This window comes from Martes martes, assembly GCF_963455335.1.
Source record: "Martes martes genome assembly, chromosome: 11".
NCBI classification, from domain to species: Eukaryota; Metazoa; Chordata; class Mammalia; order Carnivora; family Mustelidae; genus Martes; species Martes martes.
In genome coordinates, this window is record NC_137899.1 from 41409003 (window position 1) to 41434184 (window position 25182).

General features: G+C 40.7%; 1 protein-coding gene across 9 annotated transcripts in view; it reads right to left on the reverse strand.

Moving 5' to 3' along the window:
- The window catches only part of SLC25A13 (solute carrier family 25 member 13), a gene marked incomplete at its 3' end in the record, with an annotated part of 185925 nt that overhangs the window by 75607 nt on the left and 85136 nt on the right, over nucleotides 1-25182 (reverse strand). For all 9 annotated transcript variants that reach the window (XM_080818406.1, XM_080818405.1, XM_080818404.1 and 6 more), the window contains 3 exons: nucleotides 16413-16552; nucleotides 2149-2295; nucleotides 169-307 (listed from right to left, as the gene is read on the reverse strand). In XM_080818406.1, the coding sequence (XP_080674532.1) occupies nucleotides 169-307; nucleotides 2149-2295; nucleotides 16413-16552 (426 nt within the window). The remainder of the gene's footprint in view (nucleotides 1-168; nucleotides 308-2148; nucleotides 2296-16412; nucleotides 16553-25182) is intronic.

The following is a 25182-nucleotide window of genomic DNA, read 5'->3' on the forward strand; positions in this document are numbered from 1 at the left end:
AGACGTGTTAGTGGGATAGAAAAATCTGTAATGTCAATTCTTGGTTGCCTTCTTTACCCTAATAATAATACACCAAGATACTAGCAAAAATTCAGATTTATTTACCTTCTTTACCCTAATAATAATACACCAAGATACTAGCAAAAATTCAGATTTATTCTCACTCACCCTTGGTCACCTCTACATCTTTCCTGTTGCCAGCCAGAGTGCTGTAGATCTTTCTAATGAGTTCCATGTTGTTAAGGAGTGAATTAAATCCATTAAAATAGGAGAAACTAACTTGATGGGACGTAGTGCCTCCAGCAGCCTCAAATAAGTTGAAAATAAGAGAGGGGAGAAGAACAATAAACAAAGGATTTATAGAATGAAGAAGATTCAGAAGTACACATGTCAAATGCTAGTTTTGGAAGTAATCAAGAATGCATGTATAAGAAGAAATAGCCATAAGTATTTTCCTTTCACATTAAAAAAAAAAAAGCTATAAATGAATTTTAAAAGTAACTGCAACTAATCATGACCAGAGCTTATACTCTCCACACACAAGTCCTAGAAAACTAAATAAATACATGTGTAGGATTATAACAACAGGACCAGTAGTAATTTACAGAGTTCAAATTTCAATTGGAAATGTTTTATAAGTTTGTTTATTTCATCTAATGAGCAATTCTGAGAGGCTTAGACATGCACAACTATACTATACACATGCACACGTGTGTGTGCTTTGACATGTAAAACTATATTATACCAACACAAACACAGTATGAAAAGTGGTCAATCTAACATTAATATCATGATTTGTCATGTTACTTAAAACCGGCAATAAATAATCATTTAAGTACAGACTTTACATTGGTGGGATTTCTAGCAAACTAGCGTATTCGGGTAAAATTATGAGATGTCATATGCTTGGGTAGGGGGTTAAGACTGGTCAGAACTCTGATAATCAGAATTTGTAAGAAGCCGTATTTCTTCCCTGGGGGCAAGGGAAACAGATAGCACGGCCATTATGAACGCAACTTCAGTTTGGGGTCTCAAATTCTGTCCTTCCCTAACAAGGCAAAATATTTTTATTAGGAAAAGCATTTCTTTACAAAGGTAACAAGCACATAAATCTACACTTAGTAATCATTTAAAATAGCTAACCTAAGAGTTTAAAATGGCATAGGGAAGGATGCGGGAAGGCAAGGAAAGGAGCTAGATTAACACAGGGCAGAGTGGAAAAGGCCTTCTCAGAGTTCTGTGCCTCTAAAAAGAGGTACCAGAAAAAATAAAGTGAAAGTGAAAAGCTACGCTGAGTTCCTGCCTATGGTAAACACTGTGGGAACCCCAGAGTGTGGTAGAAACACTCCGGAAGTCTTCTCCCTGGGACTAACAAAAGCACTGTGTGAGGGTTTCCAAATCTGCTTGATCATCAGAATTACCTGGGAAGCTTTAGAAAGGAGAATCTAGGACCTCACACCTATAGGTGATCAATCCATAGGCCCGGAAGAAAACTTTACTATCTGTATTTTTTAGTAAGTAAATCCCTGGTGATTTGTATTTTGTGACCAAGGCCTGGGGGCCTCCTGCACAAAATGTTCTGGACCACCTCCTAGGGCCATGAGGTCAGAAGAGTGGCTGGGCACCCACTGGGATTGAAGCTCCCACACAGGACAGCGGGGCCCTGCCCACCATATGAGCCACTGTTCCCTCAACACACCCATGTTAAATGAATGAGTAAATCAAAGCTTCAGAGTCTCTCTTCTGCTGACAATTGAAAGAAATATATCTGCATGTAGTATTTTTTCAAAAAAATTTTGCTTTGGAAAATAGATGAAAGAGAAGATTAGAATTTGATACACCTTAAAATATACAGCAAAATTAATATGAAATCATAAATTTTTCTTTTTTTAAACCAGTTAATACATTAAAGATATTCCATATGATACAGAAAACAAATTAACCTATCTCCATTAAAACCAGCCAAAATATACTCTGTAAGTTTGATAATACATGGGATCACAACAGGAAAAGGTTAGTGTTTTAAACTGAAAAAACTCCACATAATTTTAAAGAATTGTTCTCATAATCCCTTATTTACTGAGCTTTTGCCAGGTAAAAAAAAAAAACAAACAAAAAACTGCTTCATTAAGGCAAGTTAAAACTTACAGCTACTAGACATTCTTCTACAAAAGGCGTCAAGACATGGGGCCGGATGGTGACCATGATATCTCGGAAGTCAATGGCTGTAATTTTTCCAGTCCTGGCATTGTCCCTTTGCACAAAGGCTTGCTTTGCATGTTCCAATTGTATTTCCTACAAATAATGAAAGTGAAATAATTTATGTTTACTAATTACTACAAAAGACTGCTCAATTTCAAGTCAGGGTGAAGAAATACAGATCGTATCTTGATTTAACAAGCATTACCAGCTTGTTAAATAACACCCTCAAGCTATCCTCTTCTTCCACAGATAGAATTTTGCTCAGACCAGCGAACATGTCTTGGAAAATGCATTCTACCTTAAATCTCCTGCCCAGAGAAACCAAATCACTTCCATGTTCTGCTGGAGTCCAAGGACACAACAAAAATAAAAATTGGAATGACGTCTGGAAGGCCCAGAGATACGGCCAAACCCAACTTAGGTGATGCAGATGATCCAATGAAAAACATCTACAGGGACATTAAGCTCTCTCCAAAGACGACAGAAAAATTCTCACTGGTAACCTGGTACACAAACATGTGATGTAATAAACCGAAAAAGGAGCTTCTCCTCTGGAATATGCTGTTCCTCTAACGTACATTTTCTCAGGCTTGACACTACTGGTATTTTGGGAGGGTTAAGTTTTGTTATGGGGAGCTGTCCTGCGCATCCCTCCCCTCTCTTTCTGCACTAGATGATGGTAGTCCCTTTACCCCCAAGAGCATGACAACAATGTGTCTGGAGAGGGCCACAGGTCCCGAATGAGGACTGCTGCTCCAGAACGAGGAACTGGGTGGTATGTGGGTCAGCTCCCAGTACCACTGTTTTATTTCCTCCCATCTAAAGACAGGAAGCCCAATTTAGATTTTAGTTGTGATTCACAAGGAGTTAGTGTACACACAAAATAAACAGCCTCCATCAAACCCCATCAGGTGCAGTGTGGGAGAAGCATCCTGTCTGCAGAGGGAACTTCATTATCTTCCTCATGACATTGCCTATTTCGTGAATAGGCCCTCAGAGTGAGATCTGATATCTATGGAATTAAAAACCACTGCAAGAACTTCAAATTATTTAAGCAAATAGAAGTGTAATTAGTTGATAGAGAGTCACTATTTTTTTAAACTCTGGCAAGACAATGACTGAGAGTAGTGTAAAAACAAACTGTCCCTTAGGAGTAGTGCGAACTTAAACACTAAAGAAATGACTAAGTCTGATCGCACTTGAAGTGCTCCATCTCCATTCTCTTCCCCCAGAAAGGTGGGAGATGAAGGAAGTTTGATAAAATATTGATAATAATTGAAGCTGCGTAATGGGAACATGGTGAGTCACAGTATAATATACTTTACTACTTTAGTAGAGTTTGAAAATTTTAAATTTTAAAAATATTTTTAAAAGACAACACCACAGTAAGAATCAGAGTTCTTATCCTATTCAAAGGCTTCTTCTCAGTCATGGCATCTGCCAGTTATGTCCCAACCTGTCCCAGTCCCAATTCTCTTGTGGGGCCTTAATCTCCATGGTGGAAGGAGGCTTCTGTCAGCCCTCTGTCCTCAAGTCTCCTCACTCTACTCCCCTAGGCCTCAAAGATTTCTCAGAAGGCTTGACTCCAAGATCCAAATCCCCCACACCTCTCTGCTAGACCAGAATCCCTAAGTGTGCAGAGAATATATCCACGTGGGTCTCCTGGAAAGGCCACGCCATGGCACATCACTAAATCCAAGGAGCTACTCTCAGCCTGGTCTCCAGCACCCCATGTTCAGTCCTTCCAGACCTTCCACACATCCCGACCCTTGTCCGCAATCCTCCCTCCACCTGGTGTAGACTGCAACCTCTTTCTCCAGTTCCTGAAATCCTACCACTTCCTCCAGGCTTAACTCCAATGCCACCACTTAAGTAAATATAAGCAGGTCTCTTAGCTGAAAAGAACTGATGTGGTCATGTGGCTCCCAGCTCACACCTCAATTGTGACTTGTCTTATTCCATCTTACTTGAAGCAGTTGTTTATATTCCTGTCTTTCCCTACCTTGCCAGGGAAAAGAGTCTACGCCCTGCTCATCCCTCTACTGGTGTAGGCAGAATGCCTCAGATATACTAGGTACTCAATAAACCACAGACATAACCTTCAGTGATAGGTATTCCATAAAACCAACTGATGAACAAATCACACTCCACTAAACAAAAAGGGGTTCTCTGTATAAGTGCCTCCAATTTGAGAGGAAGGAAGAAACCAACTGTTAAACACCCTGTAGTGAAAAATGACCACAGTATGTATTCAATTGACAGTAAATGAACACCGTCTCCTTCGAATTGCCAGACCCACTGCTAAAGCTATTGTAAGGTAAGATTACTCCCAACAACAGCAGAAGGTGTGTTCAGTTAGTTACCATTTTCCCCTAGAGCTTATAACTCATCTAGAGACTTAGGGCTCCTCAGATCAGGATACCAAAAATGGCGTCACTCACCCTGGCCACCCCCAGAATTCCTGGCCCCCTCTTCTCCTCAGAACACTAAGACCAACCCACTTGGAATTTCAAACTGGGAAACAGACAACCCAGTGGGGGTGGGTGCTCCCGAGTCAGACCAGGGGCGGCATCTGTGATAACAGGGATGGCGTCACTACCCACTTCTGTGCCTACACTTCAGGATTCAACATTTACGAGCAGGGATCCCTCCATTGCAGAACACGAAAAGCACTTTTACTCTCATGATGAACAACTTTAGAATACATTTCCGGGACGCCTGGGTGGCTCAGTTGGTTAAGCCGCTGCCTTTGGCTCAGGTCATGATCCCAGGGTCCTGGGATCGGGTTCCTTGCTCGGCAGGGAGCCTGCTTCTCTCGCTGCCTCTGCCTGCCTCTCTGCCTGCTTATGTGTTCTCTCTCTCTCTCTCTCTCTCTGGCAAATAAATAAAATCTTAAAAAAAAAATACTTCAACACCTACTATATTTATAATAAAATCCAAACTTTAAAAAAAAATTAAAAAGAATACATTTCCAACAGCTCTGAAAGACTGGGGTCACCATAAATCCTACAAAAAACAAGAAGCTAACTGTACATCATTCTCTAAATAGTAGGATAGAGTAAAAACATTTAGTTAAGTGTTTCCTCAAACCAAAAGCAGCTTGCCTTGTGAAGAGCAACCGTTTATGTCATGATTATTTCTTCTTCTGGGTGAAGAAGTAAAGCTATTACCTCAACCAACACAACCACTACGTTAACAGCATTTATACTATTCTAAAGTTTGTCACAGTTTAGTCACTTCCTGCTCACAGTAACTGTATGAGGTGGGCTCTACTATTAACTTTGTCATGGCAGTTGAGGAAACCAATGTCTCCTGGGAAGCCGCAAAGCTGGAACGCAAACCCAGGCAGCTCTGCCCACTGACACTGCCGCTATCACTTTCGCACAGCACCTCAGAAGCCTGGATCATGTGCCTGTCAGGAATCTGATGAAAAAATATATCTGACATTTAGGAATCTTAGTAACTATGAAAAGACAAAAATTCAAGTTTGCTTTTAAAATTTTTTTTTTTTAAGATTTTATTTATTTACTTGACAGAGAGATCGCAAGTAGGCAGAGAGGCAGACAGAGGGAGAGGAGGAAGCAGGCTCCCCGCTATGCAGAGAGCCTGATGTAGGGCTCGATCCTAGGACCCCGAGATCATGACCTGGGCCAAAGGCAGAGGCTTAACCCACTGAGCCACCTGGGAGCCCCGCTTTTAAAATTATTCTTAATGCTCCAGGTATTTTGTTGTCGATTTTCATGAGAAAACAGTATAATTTCTGAGACTTTTTCCTTCACAAAAATGTCTTTTACATTCTCCAAAGGCTAGGACTGTTCTCCCAACAAGAGCAGAGACAAGAGGAACCAAATCTAAGGTCTTCTCCTGGCCCTGCTCACTTACAACCCCAACAGACTGAGTGAAGGAAAGATAAATAAGGAGGCCTGAGAGAGCCAACATACAGAGCCTCTATAAATACTTAAGTTGAGAATGTATGGCTTTTGAAATAAATATTCAGCCTTGCTATTGATGGCAGAGTAACTGAAAATCAGAGCTCTTCACTGGCACCTCTGAAGCTGTTTCAGGCAAACCTAACGCATACCCACAGAGCCCAGACAACTGATGGCTCCTAGATCTGAACCCAGGGTGATAAAAGTGGAACGGAGAGCTCTGACATGCACAATGAGGGTATAAGGAAAAGAGCGAGCTTTCCAAAACGAGCCGAGGAGCAGAGAACAACGGGAGAAGCAAGAGCTACATTCAAATATTTAAAGGTTAAAAGGACTATCAGGTAAAAAAAGAAGTTAGACTGGTTCCCTGTATTTCTTTAAAAAAAAAAAAAAATCCACAGAGAAAAAAATATAGGGATCAGGTTTTAGCACAAAACACCAAAATCTTTAACCTGTCCAACTCTCCAGCAATGAAGGGGGCTACACTGCAAAGTAGCAGGTTCCCAGCCACTGGCAATATCTGTGCAATGACAGGCTGAGGAACATAAGTCAAGGAACCTGTTTATTTTCATACAGGGAGTTATGGAAGCAATATGTTGTGATGACAAAAATCTGGAGTTTGGAACAGGAACAAGCAGAGCTCAAATATCAATCATGACACTCCGAGGAGGATTAGGGGAGTATATATCTCAGAGTCCGTGCAACATCCACCATGGAGGGTTGTAAAAACGAGACGTCATGCATGACCGGCACTTACTAAGTGGGAGCTCTGATTTTTGTTGAGGTGAATGGTTTAAAATCCTCTAAAGACCCTTTCAGTGTAAGTTCTTTGAGTCTTTAAAAAAATCACCTCATAAGGAACAGTGGCTCTGCTGAGTCATTCTGAAGCAGCCACAGGAACTGAGATGAAGACCAGACCGAGTGGAGAACAATAACGGCCGAATGCTTAAGCACGCTCACTACAGGCCAGCGGCGGGCCAAGAACTTAAAACATGGTACTTCATTAAAGCCTCACGATAATCCTGTGAAGGAATATGATCTTCATCTCCTAGAGAGGAACCTGGAGCTCTGGGAGGTAACTGATTAGCCCAAAGTCACACAGCCAGGAAGTGGCAGAGCTGGGATCTATCCTGAGCTACCCTCTGAGTCCAAGGCTGGGATCTGTAACCACTAGCTGATGCTGCTTTGGGTAATCCTGTGAATAAGACCACTGTAACAGACAACTGGATAAGAGATTATAAGAAAAGTTTTAGTGACGACTTGCACATAAAAATGAAACAAGACAGACCTCAAATAATTCTCCCCTTGGATGATGAGACAGAAGAATCCACCAGGGGGGAGGACACCTAAGGGGAAAGAGACGAGACAGCTGACCACAATGAGAAACTGGAGGGAGATGGGCTTAAGCTGAGCTACAAAGAAAAGAAAACTAGAGATAGAGACAGAAATATAGATGCGGGGAAGAGAGATAGCAGGATCTCAGAGGGGAGAAAACCAAAGACTACCCCTTACTAAGCGTTATTAAGTGTGTATTACGCTGTAGCGACTTGTGTTTTTCTGTTTCATCTCTGAATCCTCCCAAAGGACTGAGGTGGGCCCTACCATCCACTCCATTTAGTAGATGGGACAACGAGGTCAAGAGCAGCTCAGGGTCCCATGGCACTGAGGATGAACGGGACATGCCCCTGGGCAGTCTGGCTCTGGAGCCGCAACCTTAACCTATATGGACTGCCTATTCCCTTTAGGGAGATGGCCTAGGGAAAACCAGAAGGAAAAAATAACAGTCGTAGAAATAGAGGAGATCGTCCCATAGTACACAGGAAGAGCAGCCAGGTGACCATAAAATGGAACCAAGTACCCAAAAGGTGTGTATGGAAATAAAATGGAGGACCTGGGACTGGCGGGAAACCCAGAGAGCTGGGATGATGGAAGAGCCCCGCCAAGGGAGCTCAGCTCTCACCAGTGCCCCTTGCTAAGAGCTATTGCCGGGGACAGCAAAGACTGAGGAGAAAGGGCCATCCTTCACCCAAGGCCAGAAGGTCGCAGAGCAAGGAGCCGCAGGGCTATCTCGAAGGCAGGTGTGCTCAAACACAGGGAAGGAGGCCCAATTTCTCTTTCTTATTTGCCCGCGAACGGTTTTCTGTTCCCTCTATTCTGCTGCCTGATGATTAACAGAATAGGCTTCTACTGCAGCCGTTTCCAACCACTTCAGCACACCCATTCAGACTGCTAGAGGGAAAAGAACAAAATCAAACTCTTCAAAATTGCTAGCTGTACAGAAATAAACATATAGAGGGGGGCTATACCACTTCAGGTCTAACATTCATGCTTCTAATAGTTCCAGGCCTGTCATTTCCTTAATAATCTCCAATTTTCAAGTGGGTATATTTTGAATGCAAAAATTCTCTCCACCTCTATTCAGATATGCAAGTTTGTGCTTCAGCCCGAGGACAATTTATCAGAACAAAAACAAAACAAAACAAAACAGACCAACAGACCTTCAAAACAAGCAGCAGATCCAGATGATTTATATTATAAAGCCAAGAATACCAAAAAAGACCCCTGGCTAGTTTGCATGTTTTGTGTTTTGTACAGTTGTGAATTTTAAAAAAATAACCAGAACTTTAATAAAAGCAAGGAGTTATCAACGAGCATATGACTCAAAAGAATTCTCTTTTAGGAGTCCTGGTAGAAGAATTCTGGCAAAAATGCATATAATTATTTATGAAAACAAGGAAGAAGATGTATGAAGATTCACTTTAAAAATATGGTATCACATTCAGCCCTCCTTCACATAAATTCTGTATCACATTGAGTATCAGAACCTGTATCCTCTTCAACATACAAGTATCCGCTTCATTTTCACAATCCTTTGGTAATCCGGAGGGGAAAAAATCTGGTTAAAATAAAGATCCACATATTATTAAACGGAGTTAAAAACAGAACTTAGTAAAGGACTAGGTAGAGAGATAAGCAGTTCCCATTCTTAACACCTTTCTGTGCCCCCAGGTTCCACCCACACAGTCAGACTTTCAGCGTTCAGGGTGAAATTTCCTCCCCAGGTCACCGGATGGGGCCTTTAACTGAAGGAGTCTTTAGAAGCAGCGCTGCCCGTGGGCCTGCACACACAGCAACACCTCAGCAGAAACCAAGTACAGAGCTCATCCATCTCTACTGCCTCGCTCTTGCGATTTAATGTTAAACTTCACAGTGGGTAGTGGCTGGGGAGATGCTCATTTTTACCGGGACATTACTGTAAAAGCCTGCACACCAGGCTTCTCGGCAAAACAGCAAGCGGACGAACACCATGGACACAGTAGCACGGTGAATTCTGATTTCCTCTGCCCTGAGAGCAGAAAGGGCAACGTGAACGCCACGTGTCCTGCATCTAATCCTCCAAGTGACCAGGACAGGAACACATTTCCCGTCACCCATCAACAAACTAGCCACGCCTTCCAGCTGAACACAAAATACAATCTAATCTCCGAGAAGAGCTGAGGGTAAACAACATTAGCTACTTTCAGCCATTTCACTCTGGAATACCAAGGTGGGGCTGTACTGATGAAACAACACCGAAGCTGTACTTCATCTCCATCGGGTCCAACTTAAAAAGTACTCACATGTTAAAAATGAAAATAAAATCCTGGTCTCTGGCTACTAAAGATCCATGGTCTAGATATTTTAACTAATACAAATGGCAAGGTGAGGGACAAAAGGGAGGTACAAATGGCTTGGATTATTCGATCCTAAACAAGGACCTTGTTATTGTCTACCAACCTGTTAAACATCATGGCTTCGGTCGAGTTCTATGACAAGTGATTGTTTTTTGTTCACACTCGAAGTGTTCCATCAATTCCAAAGCATGAGAATTTGATGTTGCCATGGCAGAAGGTTACATTTCCCTCTGTTTGGTGGTGCTGGGGTGGGGTGGGGGGAGGACAATTTCTTTTTTGTGTTGAAGTTTTGCCTTCTACTAGGACGGCATGACAAATACAGCACCATAAGCGATGGGGACTCTGAAACCCAGACCACAGCTGACTAGGAGCAGCAAATCTCTGGCCCGGAGAGTGAAGGTGATAACCTCCAGCGCCTGGGAATAGTAGTTTCCATAGTTCTACTCTCTAGGGCTCAGAACCTGAATAACCATAATGTCCATTTTATACTGAAAAGACTAGACCAGATCTGTACAACATGCTGACCAGAAGCCAAAATACTGGGTCAGTCTCACTTCGCAAAAAGAACTGAAACTGTTCAGTTGCATTATTAGCATGAATATGCTTTGTCATCCAAACCTGAGATCCTTGCCAAAGTGTGTGTGTCCAGTCTAGGGCACGAGACACAGCTCTGACTCCAAGGTGCTACTCCCAGCTCCATCAACTATGACTCATCCTCTTCTGACAAAAGGGGGACCTGAATAAAGTTACAGTAAAACACCCACACCTTCATGTTCAGGGCTCTCTGTTGGGTCAGGTAACTTCACTCCTAAACTCCATTTGAGGAGAAGACACTCAGAGAGATTTTTAGCTCCCTTCCCTCCCAAGTCGGCAATCCTGTTTCTTGGGTAACTAAAGCAACCCAAACTTCAAAATATAGCCTCTTCATGAATTCAGAGCATTGCTGATTTCTTGATGACTCTTTTTCCTAGCGCAAGAAGAGGAAGGCCTTTGGAAACAGAAGTGTCCTGGCTCCACAAAATGGGGGAAAGAATTCCTTGGAAATGCCCATGTCTGTGGGCCCATAAGGGGGACTCCTATAGCATCATCCAACCTCCAAACTGAGAAAGGGGGAAACAACCCAGCTGCACACATGCGAACAGCAATTACAAGCAAAGCACTGTTCTGTAGCCCCTTGGGAAAACAGCCTCTTCCGTGTTCCCCATTTCAGTACCCATCACCATCCTTCCACTTGCCCGAACCTAAAACTCATCTTGAAAAATGTGTGAACTGGGAGTTTTACCGTATCCTTAACTGTCTCCATCCTATTAAATCGCCAAGCCTGGCCAGGCCCAATCCCTTCTCTTGAGTCCAGTACTTTGGCTCATCACCATTACCATCCAAGACGCTCCCTGGTGGTCTAGTGGTTAGGATTCGGCGCTCTCACCATTACCATCCAAACCAGGCCACCGCTGCTTCGCTCTTGCATTAGAAAGGGACCAACCAGTCTTCTCTGTCCTCAGTGGAAGGGCCCTATCCAGACCTGCTGAATCAGACCCCTGAGAGGCAGAGAGGCTCAGGACTCTGTCTTTTAAAATAATCGCTTCAGAAAAATTTTACCCAAACTCTGAAAAACACTGATGGAGACTTAGGAAAATTGAAATTAGCTTCGGTTCCACATATCTCACCTTGCACAAGTCCAGAAAACTAAGCCTCTGTGTGCTTGTCTTACATACAGAAACAAGAGCAAATGCTTAACATCTAAGATCATCACAAGGACAAATACACGTAAAAGCACTTTCTAAGCTGGAAAATACTATGTGAGAGGTAATCAGTAACAACAGATTTCTAGTTAATGCACATATTATATTTGGTAGCCACCCTAGGCTTCTCTATTCTGAATCTGGAGCAACTAGACTCTCCTAATTTGTAGATTATTTTAAAATTATAATAATTATATGTGAAATATATACCTATGATTATAAAAGATCACCAAAAAGTACCTGAAAATGACAGGGATGCGTGCCGGGGGTTGGGGAGGGGTGCTCAGTCAGTTGAGCGCCAGACTCTTGGTTTTGGCTCAGGTCATGATCTCAGGGTAATGGGATCGAACTCCACAAGGGGCTCTGCGCTCAGTGCAGAGTCTGCTGGAGATTCTCTTTCCTTCTCCCTCTGCCCCTCCCACTCATGCTCTCTCTCTAAAATAAATAAATCTTAAAAAAAAAAAAAAAGTAACTGAAAATGACAGAAACACACACCCCCTACTAAGGGCCTTTTTTGTTATCATATTTGGCAATTAATTGGTGGGGGTCAGGAATGATCAAATGTCTAGCAAGGCATGACTGTGCACCATTCAGAAGCACAGCCCCTTCTAGGAACAGAAACTAATTTTTCATAGCCTTGGCCCTGGAGACAATGTAATAAAATGGAAACAACATACTATTTTTGAATCACATGTCTGTGATCTTACAGAAGAAGCTAAACTCTAGAATAGTTTCTGTGTACTCCTTAGGGGTACTCCTTTGGGAACCCAATGAAAGCCAGTATCACTTTCCCCAGAATATTACCTGTAAATGCAAACTTTTACCTAAAGTCCATTTATTCTTTCCCATACAATAGGGGGTAATGATAATTACCTCTCATGGTATTGGGATATCATTATCAGAAACAGAGTATTTAAAAGCACTTTGTAAATTATAAAGACTGTTACTATTATTACTTCTATTTTCAAGAGTGAATCTTAGCACCAACAGAATAATTTGGCAGAAAAGTTTAAGAGGCCTCTCACTCTGTGCCCACATTTGCCTACGATGTCTACCCAATAACAAACTAGAAATGGATCTTCCAAAGAACATATAAAAATGCCCCAATAAGCACATGAAAAAATGCTCAGCATCATTAGTCATTGGGGAAATGCAAATCAAGATCACAAATGAGATACTGCTAAGAGACCTGAAGCAAAAGGCCTGTTTCTCAACTATAAAACGGGGAGGTTAACTAGCCGGACTTATGCTAGTATCTGGTCCTTCAAGTTTATACTTTGGATGCTCCCCTAACCACACCTGAATGTTGGTTTCAGCTTTATAGCTGCCATAAAGGCCTATGCTGCAAACTCCTGAGGGCTTCTGCTGTAAGAGAGCAGCCTTGTAGGGTGTACCCACTTGCTTACAGCTGTTCCTCCTGAGCCCGTCAGATGGATAAACACAGAAATGACCCCTAGACTTGTGCACTGTAAGTATCTAAAAAGTTGTTATCTCTGTACCTCTTGGCGCTTTGCACAAAGCCTCTGGACAAACCCTGCATGTTCAGCAAACATTTGCTCAACTGGGTGGTTTGTCACAAGCAAGTCATAACCACAGCACAAGAAATAACTCCAAACGGGGTAGAGAGTTTATATTAATACCACTTATGAAAAGGAGTTCCATCGGGTATAGAAAAAGAATATTTCTCGTTTTCTAAAAAATTCTGTATATTAAAATCCATTTTTCAACTAGCAACCATAAAACTGGAACCAAGAACAGAGGTATGTGGAAATATTCATAACATTTTAACATGCATACCTCCATAACAAATTACTCCCATTCACACAGATGCACCACAGCCTGGAGACAAAACACAGCCCTAGTAAATTCAACAGCATCAATGATGAGGTAAGAGGACTGCGGTCCCACTCGCTTCTGAAATCCTTCTCTACCAACCAGGAACAAGACTCTGGGAAGGAGGTTTTGTACCCCTGGTTCTTGCTTCAACACTATCATTTACATGGTAAGTATAAGTCAGGCAGGTTCGACTCTAAGAATATCAAGTTGATTAACCACTTTATGAAGTTAAAAACCAAAGCACACAGAATGACACATAGCACGGCATTTGAGCAGTGCCTGTGACCAGCACCACCCCCGCCAGAGGGCAGCTTGGCCAGACAGTACACAGATGGGACATGTGAGCAGAGTCCTCACAGCCACGTGGTGGCTTATAACCAACTCACCCTTGCTCAGATAAAGTGAAACATTCATTAAGGGAAGAAAACAGAAATCTGACCTCGCAGAGACCAGTTCTGCTCACCAGTCACAAGCCCATGTATGTATATCAGCACAGGTAACTCATGAACATCAGACTTGAGTTGGCTGGAACCAACCTGACCTCCCTTCTAGGATGTCTGTGGGATTCAGCAGGGTTTTCTCTACATAGCACTAAGGCTCCCTGAAAACACACACACTTCTCACCTGTCCCTGGGGCCACTCCTCTTCCTCATCAGGTGATAGGTAGCATCAAGCCCCCGGGCAGGCCTTTCCAGGCTCCAGCCGCCTAGCTTCTGCCTTCACAACCTTGGCACCTGCCTGGGAGCCTCGCCCTACAGCAGAACGACAGGTGTGTGCTTGACAAAGCAAGAGCCCAAAATATAGGAAATTAAGCTTTCTTGTATTTTTAAGAAGTTCCTGCCTACAAAAAAGAGCCCAAAGGAAGCAAACAAAGCATTTGGAGTAGGGGTTTGAAGCTAAACCTGCATTCAGAAAAGAGTTCACAGGAAGCCAACAAAATATCTGAATGGCGGGAAGGGGCGAGTAACCCAATGACAGACATCAAAACCAACATTTCCCTGACATTCATAGAGATTCTATCATGATACATCCATTAATTCCTTTAGATCCGGACCTGGAGCACAGCACAAAGGCAAGGCCCTCGCTGAGATAATTATCCACCATAACCATGTTAATCTAGTGTACGTTCAGCACTTGCACTCTGGCTACAAAGTCAAAAATCATCCCATGCAGGACACTAGGGGCTGTTTTTCCATTTAACATTATAAAAAGGAGTCAAATATAAGTGAATGCCCTTTAAGTTGCAGCTGGAAACAATTGGTAATCCCTGAGTCATCTAAGCTTTGACTCTGGCTTCTCCATATCTTGAAGAAGGCCTAGAAGCCGCTGTGAGTGGCTTACAGCCGACTCAATTCAGCATAATTGATACCTGCTTAAAAGGGAAACGTGATCATCCTTACTACTGCTAACATCCCATTAAGGCTAAAAGTTAATTAGGCTGTGTTCCATAAAGTCAATTTGAGGCATTTGTCTCAATAGCATTATTGTAATTATTCCTCATCAAAACGAATACACACCTCCTACTGCGCACCAATGTCTTGTGTAAACAACAGCAAAAATCCATAACTCACATTCCAGTCCCCACCTGAGTTATTTAAGGAGGTTTGTGTTTACACAGAACAGAAAAAGGGGATTCATAGACACTAACATTTAAAAAATATATATATAAAGGTATGTTTAAAACATCTTGCTTTTAAGTTCCCAAAGGCCTGAAACATAAAAGCAAACTAAATAAATAGCATGGCGAATTTTACGTATCATAACAAAACCACCAGAAGTCAAAAAAGAGAAGTACCTATTAAAGTCAACCTATTACATATGCTGGTGCGTGAGAATGGATCCCACAAAACTCTGACGGAATGAGCACACACGGTGGCCTGCGTGTGTGCTCTTGAGCCCTCCACATCTACCCCGACACTCCAGCTTCCAACCACTCCTCAGAGGGCTCTGGCAAAGTCCTGAGCACAGGAAATAAACAAGGGCGTCAGGAAACCGCCCCCCCTGCCGAAGACATTTCTAGTGACAAAGGAAAGAAGGTGATTTCCCTGGCAAATTTTTCCTCAAGACCGAGAATTTAAACACAGCAAAGTAATGGCCTTAAGTGAGTCTTTTTAAATTATATTTAATAAAACATAAGTAAAATTTAATTGTTAGAGAAACAAAACAAATGCATCGAAGTCCAAAAGAAAGTGTGGTTTATCATATAGCCTACATACCATACAGTAAATGTTAATATTGGAATTAAAACATTTAAAAAATTATGCTTCAGAAGGAAAACTAAACTGCAATCATATTTTGTTATTACTCGCCCACTGGCATCATCAGTGGCAAAATGGTGAGACCATAATGGGGCAGGGGTGGTGATGAGAGAAAGGCAGGAGGGACGAGGCCAAGGAAGGTGAACCCCAGAAATGTAAACAACCCCGAGTTTAACCCTGGGTATGGACAGCAGGTGCTCTCTGAACAGCGATTCTCAAACTTGGCTGCACATTATAAGCACCTGGGAAGCTTTCACTATCCCAATGCCCAGGTTCTTGCTGACCCCCTGCCCAGTCAAATCTAATCTCTAGAGGTGGGGGACCCAAATACCAGTTGTTTTTAAAGCTCCCCAGGTGATTTCAATCTGTAGTCAAGTTGCAGACCCAGTGCCTTTGTCTATAAAAGGCTTCAAGTGAATAATTCTATAGTTAAAGGCTGATGATGACATGTCTGTCATCCCTCAAAGGAAAATAAAATATCGGTGAATGGGTAGCAGAAATAGTCATAAGTCAAGAATTCAAGTTCCAATCCTGCCCCCCTCCCCGACTTACATGACTTTTCAGCAAATCACTTGATTTCCTTGGGCCTCAATGCATATTCCTTTCCACAAGAAGGGATTCTACACAGTCTGTAAGAACCCATTTAGTCATATTATGTTTACATACTAATAAAGAAATACTTTCAAATAGGATGGTTTGGCCAGGTTAGTGATTTTAAGGTAAATCAGGATCCCAGTTTTACTTATTTACACTTTTAAGAGCTGGACCCACCAGTAAAAACTGAGTGAATTCTGCATATGTCAGGTGTCTTTTTCTTTCTTTTCCAAAATGTAGTTGCACAAATTCTGAATCCCAGTTAAATGGAATATGTTGGTGAATTGTAGTCTGTCCAAAAACTTGCTTAACATCCTCTGAAAAGAGAAAAGAAAGACTGATTAAAACAAATCAGATTTATCCTTATATAGTAAGTTATTAAAAGGATATCGTTATTTTCTTCTTACAAAAATAATTCAACTTTAAAACAACACAGGTTATAAAACCACAGCAAAAATAAAAGTTGGAATCTTCATGGAATTAGTGAAGAACCCAAAATTAAAAGACCCACTAATAAGGAGAAAAAAAAAATCAAGAAGTCACACACAGATATACACCCATGTGTGCGTGTGTCTGCTCGTGCACCTAGAAGGAAGTGGGAAACCAAACCAAAATAATAATTTAAACCTAATATCATCATCTCACATATTTTGTTTCAACAAATATTATTTTCTAAACACAGGGGACATAATTCAACTGTTAGTGGCAGGAAACACATATATACATATAGAAACACATATAGCACTACACAAGTCTTCAATAAAGTCCTTTTTCAAGTTATTAAAAAGTTCTTGATGATTTAATAATATTGGTTCTCCCAATCCATGAGCATGGAATATTCTTCCATTTGTTTGTGTCGTTTTCAAGTGACATAAGTCAGACAGAGAAAGACAAATAACCATGGGACTTCACTCATACGTGGAATTTAAGGAACAAATGATGGTGACTACATTTATCATGGTGAGCACTGAATATACAGAGAATTGCTAAATCATTATGTTGTATTCCTGAAACTAATACAACACTGTATGCTAAATACACTTCCATTTTTTAAAAAAGTTATTGAGGATTTAGAAATCAGTTAGATTTATCTTGAAGCACATATTCAACAGTGCTAAGGCTCTATCTGAGCTTTAAGAAGTTCCACTGGTCATGAGAGAAAGGCACGTAAAGACAAAGGTGATGGGGAGCAGAGTCCGCAGCCCAGTTCTTCAACTTGGCACTGCACATGCCCACAGAATCCCATTTCAGATGGGCACCAAAGGTACTTGTACCGATCCTTTACCTCGTTTGAGCCTCTATCATAAACCGTTTGAAAACTGACAAAAAAAACAATAACAGGAAAAACCTAACTTTTTTAAAGCTTCACACTTCTCTTTACAAGTCTCCCTCTCCCAACAAAAATGTATGTGTGGAAGGCAGAGGGACACATATTATTGTATTAATGAGGTTCTGTCCTGGCCTTCCCTTCCTTAAATATATCTACCAAATCTGCTCATTTTTATGACCAAGCTATGCCTGATACCTTGGGGATTTTTTTCCCCTCTTTGCACCTATTAAAAAAAAAAAAAAGAAGACAGTCCTTTAGGTTTCTGAAAGGAGCCAAAAACTTTGGCACAGGTTTCCACTGTTCCCCCAAATCTACTTCTACCGCATTACAACCCCAAGTTTTTATTCCATGCTTTTAACATTTCCAGTATTTTTTTTTTTTTTAAGTTTGGCTATGAAGAAACAGCAGTGCTGCCATCAGCAGAAGGATGGGTGTTTACCTGCACAGAGAAGGCAGTAAAAATCAGAACTACACTGGGCATAAATTTTATAAAAGGTGGCAGAAAATCTCAGGCTGGCCCTAATGAGGACAGTAACACTAAAAGTTTTAAAGTACAACCCTTAATTTCTCTGACTTTATTCTGCCTTCCCCACTTTTAGGAAAAACAGAGAGGACATAAGGAAAAAGGAAGTGAAACAAGAACTGGGGTTTAAAAGAAAAAAAAAAAAAAAGACCTCCCCCCAAGAGAGTGGGGGTAACGGTCATCCTTGATGAAATAAATTAAGCAGGAAAAACAAGTTTCTTTACAGCTCTAAAACATCCAAGAAGAAATTCCTGAACCAGAATTCCAGTGGCTAACCTTTCTCAGACACTGCTCGTGTGCCAGGGACTGTTCTAATGGTGCTACGCACAAGTTGTACAACAGACAGTGCCCCCAGAAAATCCATGGCTCCTTTCCATTCTCCATTTCCACACCTCTGCATGAAGCAGGCCCCACAGAGGTTCCGGGAAGGCTCCCACCTCTTCTAATCTAGACCAATAAAGTATCTAGTGGGAGATGATGTTCAAATGACAAAGATGGGACCAAAAGAAAAAACACAATTTTTTACACTATAAGTAAATGTTTCATAATAAAATGTAAGCAAGAACAGTGTCCTAGCCACTTTTCTGCCAAGCAAGCTTGTGGAGTAAAGTTTCATGCAATAGTCCTGCATACATATCAAAAATGACATCCTTTTTCCTGACCTCTCTCTCCTTCACTGTCCCATAGAAAGTAACAGACCGTAGTAGCCAAATGCTGGTATCTAAAGCTATGGCACTTATTATCCATTTTAATATATTTACGGTCTAAAACTGGAAATATACGTACATAAATTTAAGTCATTCAAAAATTAGTAAATGAATTTAAAATATGCCTCACCATAACCTAATTAGTTTTTCTATAATTAAAGTAACATTTACTGCCTGGTAGAGGCTCTGACTTGAATTCAAAACGTGAACTTTGAACCCTTAAGTCTAGCACCTTCTGCCACTATTCCACAGAGCTGCTCTCTCCTATGAAGCCTGCCTGAAGTACTGACATCCAGTCACTCTAAAGCGCAGAGCTGTATGTGATCCCGAAGACATAACACCACATACTGTCAATCCTACAGTCCTGTACCATTGGTAATAATCAGTTTTCAAGATATATTTATATAATATGTATATATATGCAGATATGTGTTGTGAGTGCATGTATTTATTGTGTATCTTTTCTTTCCACATAGACGATCAGCACCTCAAGAGCAAAGGGCCTTCTGTTCACATCTGATTCTCTCACCATGGCTGGTTTGGTAGGCTTAGAGCAACTACCTACTAAATAGAATTTAAATGAGTCAGTAAATGTTGACAGTAGAGCAACAGGTTAAAGACTGTGGCATTAACCCTTTGAGGCACTATAGATTCCACTTACTGAGAAGCTATTTCAACAATCACTTCCCAGGGGCACCTGGGTGGCTCAGTTGGTTAAGCGACTGCCTTCGGCTCAGGTCATGATCCTGGGAGTCCCAGGATCGAGTCCCGCATCGGGCACCCTGCTTGGCAGGGGAGTCGTCTTCTCCCTCTGACCTCTTTCCCTCTCATGCTCTCTTTCTCTTTCATTCTCTCTCTCTAATAAATAAAATCTTTAAAAAACAAAAAACAATCATTTCCTAAGATTTCAGGGAAGTACATATTATGAATCATCAGTCCTGCTTATCCACTCCTAGACTGACTCCTATCTATCAGGAGGGTTGAGGATCTGCATTTTAACCAGAATAGCTAGTGTTTCTGATACAAGGGTTGGTCTAAGACCTCATTTTTGAAAAAACTGCCCCAAAAAGTTATGGAAAAGTTAGATTCACTCTTTCCTAATTTTTAACTTCTCACTGAAAGAGACAAACATATGACAGGATGGAGGTAGGAAAGAGTCTCCGGTCCAGCGAATGTAATCCAGTAACGTGTAAACACAGGCCACTTGTAGACACAAGAGGATTCACAGGGCTGCCACATTGTGCAACCCAGTGGATGACCTCCACTTCACGTCCCATTTGGCTGATGCTCCCTGGAGCTGGACGGGCTCCACCTGACATGACCCCGAGAATGTGGTCCCTTTACTAGTTCTCAGCTGCTCTGACAAGCTGACTACGGTAAGAACGCCAGGGCTCAGCTAGCTAACTGACAGCTTGGAAGTAGCACAGCCACTGTGCACAGTGTACTCGCCATGTGGGAAGCTGAACGGTGAGAGAAGGCATGCTGCTGTATCCAAGTCTAATCCATAAGAAACAACTGAACAGCAGACCCTCACAGGACCACAGGAAGTGTTCACCTGCAGGAGTTCCTCGTGGCAAGGAAACAGAAGCATCAGGAGGGGGGCCCTTCCAGAAGAGAAAAAGGCTTCTTGGAGAAGACAAAACATGATCTGGGTCCTGAAGACTGCCAAGGACTCATCTGGGTAAATCCGTGAGGGAGTTTTTCAGTGGAGAACAGCAGCATGGAGAAGGGTTCATTTCCTCTGAAGTGAATTAAGGGTCCAATCAGAGTGCTTTGGCCCAAACCACCCGGGGTCACCGAGACATGACAGATCCTGCTCCAGGCAGTTCAGACGCTGGCCTCACTTGCCAGAGCAAATATTATTTTTAAACCCCAAGGACTTGACGCCACATTTATGGTGAAGAAAAGGTTGCTGTGGAAGAAGAACTGTTCATGGGACTCTGCAGAGAAAAAGACCCAGGGGCTTTTTTTTTTTTTTTTTTAACCATTTGGTACAATTTCTACAAAATTCATTTTACACTTTCCTAATTCAACTAATAGAGGTTTATGTATTCAAATATCTTAAGACTGCTAAGCCATTGTAACTGGAGAGACCAGAGGACTGTGCAAGAGGGGAACAGGATTCTTCCTAAAAAGAGAACTACCAATATTTCTATTCATTTTTATCACTAATCAACTCTTTTAAAGAAGTAAAATATCAAGTTTTGCCACTCTGGAAAACTCACACATTTTGTACAAAAGTACTGAACAGGTTCCCAAGTCAATGAATACTTCATCCTGTTCTGTAAGTCATTCTGGGGCCTTTGTCTCTATACTTTCCTTTCGCTTCATGAACAGAAACATCCATGAGCCAAGAATCACAATGGGTCCTGGAATCCCCCCCTTCACTTTGGAAGGCAATGTAATATCACCTCAGGTTAATATTCTTTTCTCCTTTCAGCAGATACAAAGAGCTTTCTCTTCTAACATTTGATTGTTGGAGATCTGACTGCCTAGTAAGGCAACGAAAAGGTAAGAGTACACTTCCTATTTATAGCTAGAAAATCAGAAACTAAAAACCAAAGCAATTTCCAATTTCTGCTCTGGACTCTGGATCCCACTGGAAATTCCATGAGCTTTACCATAAAAGACTCCAGGAATCAACCTGAAGGTCATCCTATCACTAAACCTTTACCACTCTCTGACCTTTCCAAACCTAACTTGTATTCCTGGATGGGAAAGAGGAAACCCCAAATGTTCTGAAACCCCAAATGTTCTAGGCTTTTTGGTTACTTATTTGGTTCACTGAGCTACATATGTAACGATAATTCACACCTCATCAGCTGATAGCTTTCAAATAAGCACCACAGGACAGATTTATCACTAACTTAAAAAGAATGAGAAGAAGGTCTATCCTAGTCTAAAACACAAGGACTTAAAACCGTAACCCCAGGTAGAGGTCAAACAGGCAAAGAAGCAAAACTGAATTACATTGGAATAGGAATGAGGCACCACATTATGTGTTTTAGGTATTTAAAGTCATACTTTTCTTAGCACAGCCACTACTCTTAAAAGTAAAAACAAATTAGAATGCTTATCTCTTAAAGTATAATCACTGTTATTTCAGTCTGTGCCAAACAATGTTTGGAAGGCCTACAGTTCCCATAGTATCACCAAATAATGGTGGTATTATTTAAAGCAAGACTTACCAAACAAGCTCAAGGATCCTTTGCGTTTATCTGTGGGACTTTGCTTTCCCCATAAATGTTTCCAGCCTAAATGTCCACTGTACTTTTTTAAAGATTACAAAAAGACAATTACTGGCAATTGTTTGTGGCAACTGTTTGCTTCCTAAACATAACCTCAAAAAGTCAAGTAATTTCTCCAAAGTTAATAAATTTCTCAGGCTACAGAGTATGTTACAGCAGAAAAAGTTGTAAATTTTAAAAACTGGGTCATGGACAACATGATGTTGTCTGTAGTAAGTCCTAAGGACTCCACTAAAAAACTCTTAGAACTTATAAATGAATCCAGCAAGGCTAAAGGATATAAAATCAATATACAAAAATCAACTGTGTTTCTAGACACCAAAAGTAATCAACCCAAAAATGAAATTAAGAAAACAACTCCATTTATAATAGGCCTCAAAAAGAAAAAAAATAAGGATAAATTTAACAAAAGACACGCAAAACTCATACTCCAAAAACTACAAAACACTGTTGACAGAAATTAAAGACTGAAATAAATGGGAAGATATTCCATGTTCATAGACTGGAAGACTTAATTTGTTAAGGTAGCAGTATTACCCCAAAGTGATCTACAGATTCAGTAGATCCATTATCGAAAGTCTAGCTGGCTTCTTTGCAGAAACAGACCAGTTGACCCTAAAATTCATATGGAAATTTAAGAGACCTAGAAGAGCCAAAACAATCTTGAAAAAGAACAAAGTTGTAATTTAAATTTACTACAAAGCTACAGTAATCAAGACTGCGTGGTACTGGTATAAAGACATACATACAGACAGAAAAGAACTAAGAGTCAAGAAATAAACGTGTTTTTGGTCACTTGCTTTTCAATAAGAATGACAAGACAATTAAATATGGAAAGATTAGTCTTTTTAACAAAAAAGTAAAATAAAATAATATAAAAGAAGAAATAGTTAGAACCCTACCTCACACTATATACAAAAACTCACTCGAAATAGAGCAAAGAACTAAGAGCTAAAACTGTGAGGCTCTTACTGGAAAACACAGGCATAAATTTCTCTGACTCAAGATTAACAATGATCTTTATTATGACATATGCAACACATGAAAATAATAAATTGGATTTCATCAAAATTTCAAACTTTTGTTCTCCAAAGGATACGATCAGCAAAGTGAAAAGACAGACTACAAAACGGTAGGAAAATTCTGCAACTCATGTACCTGATAAAGAACTTTGGAACATATAAGGAACCCTTGTAACTCAATAATAAAAGGACAAATAACCCAGCTTTAAAAATGGCAAAAGAATTTGAGTAGGTATTTTTCCGAAAAAGACATATAATGGCCAATAAAAACATACGAGGTGCTCAACATCATCAGCCATCAAGGAAATGCAAACCAAAACCACAATGAGATAACCACTTCATCCCCACTAAAATAACAAGTACTGATGAGGATATGAAGCCAAAACCCTCATACACTGTTGGTGGGGATGTAAAACCATATAGTCGCTTTGGAAAATCGCACAGTTCCCAAATGCCCCAACAATTCCACCCCTAAGTATATATCCAAGAGAAGTGAAAACATATGTTCACACAAAACTTGTACACAAATGTTCATGGTAGCATTATTCATAATAGCCAAAAAGTGAGGATTGCTAAGGTATGAGGTGATAAACATGTCCTCGGGGTAACGAAAATGTTCTAAAATTGACCGTGACAATGGTTGCACTAATTTGTGAATATACTAGAAACCGCTGAACTATATACGCTTTAAGTAGGTAAATTTTATCTCAATAAACTGTTGTTTAAAAAACTTAGAACTCTCAGATCTGCCTCTTACTAACGAGTGACATTAAGCAAATTACTAACTCTGACTCAATTTTCTCTGTAAAATGGGAATAAAATATCTACCTCAGAGTGCTGTGTGGAGCTAAGCATGCCTAGCACAGGTTCTAAACATAGTAGGTGACCATCAAAATGGTAAAACTCCAAAATCTGAAGTCTTAATTAAAATGAAAACTGTCATCTGGGAATCAAATATTTACAAACGATACCTAAAACATCAGGCACAGTGTGATTTGGAAATATCATAGTTTATACATTTCTCAAAAAGCAATAATTTTCCTCAAATACTTAAAATCCATCCTTCTCTTAGCTCATATATTAAAATTTTGAAAGAAAAGTGATCAAAAATTTAGTAATTTTCTATTATGTTTCTGAAAGTATGAAATTAAGAAAGATTAAGAGCCTCCACTCTTTACTTTTAAATCTTTCAGATAACTAGAAATATTTAATTGGCAAATTACTTGCACATGCCATTAAGTGGTTAGACTGAATTTGTTTTTACAAATTCTATGGGCTCTTATTCCTTAACCTCCACCACACTATAATCTGAAATCATCAAGGTCTTCACTTATGCAAATTTTAACTTTCTATGTTTTTGTTTCCATACAGAATAACTAAATTAATGCACTTTAATTTCCAAAAGATTCACTTTTTGAAGCTGCAAATCAACGAAAACGAGTTTCCCATTCAAATAAAAAAGGTTCATCAAGCTACATTATTTTAAACACTGAACCGTAATCTCTCTCATGGATCCTAAAAAATTTCATTAATACAATAAACACAAAAAGGATGTTTATTAAACCTCAAAGTAATCCCTCTCGGAGGCAGAGCGAGACTTGCCCAACAACCCGCACTTCAGCTCGGAACGGCTTCATTGGGGTGCTTTCCTAACGTGCACTAAATCCTCAAAGAAAGTTGTGCTTTCGCTCTAAGGGAAATAATATCCTACCCCGCTGATACAGTTAACAACAGCTCACACAGCCATCATCTCTTAAGCAAGGAGCAGAAGACAAATTGTTGAACTGGTAAGTTAAACAACATAATGGAGCAAGTGGATGCAGACCCATCTCTACTGCCACGTGCTCCAGGATCAAGGCTGCCATTTCAAACCCTTTTGACAAGAGCCTTTTTATTTTAATCACAGTTAAGGGTCTGAAGAGGAAAGAAGTATTGTGGCTACAATTCACACTCGCTCAAGAAAGTTCTAGGGGGGAAATGGGTGCCATTAAAAGAGAGTAAGTAAAGAGTAAGTACTTCACACATGCAGCCCCTCTCATTAAAACTGAGTTCCCCGTAAGGCCCCGAAACTTTTTATTATTATTATTCTCAACACACAGGTACAGTGGTGGTAAGTA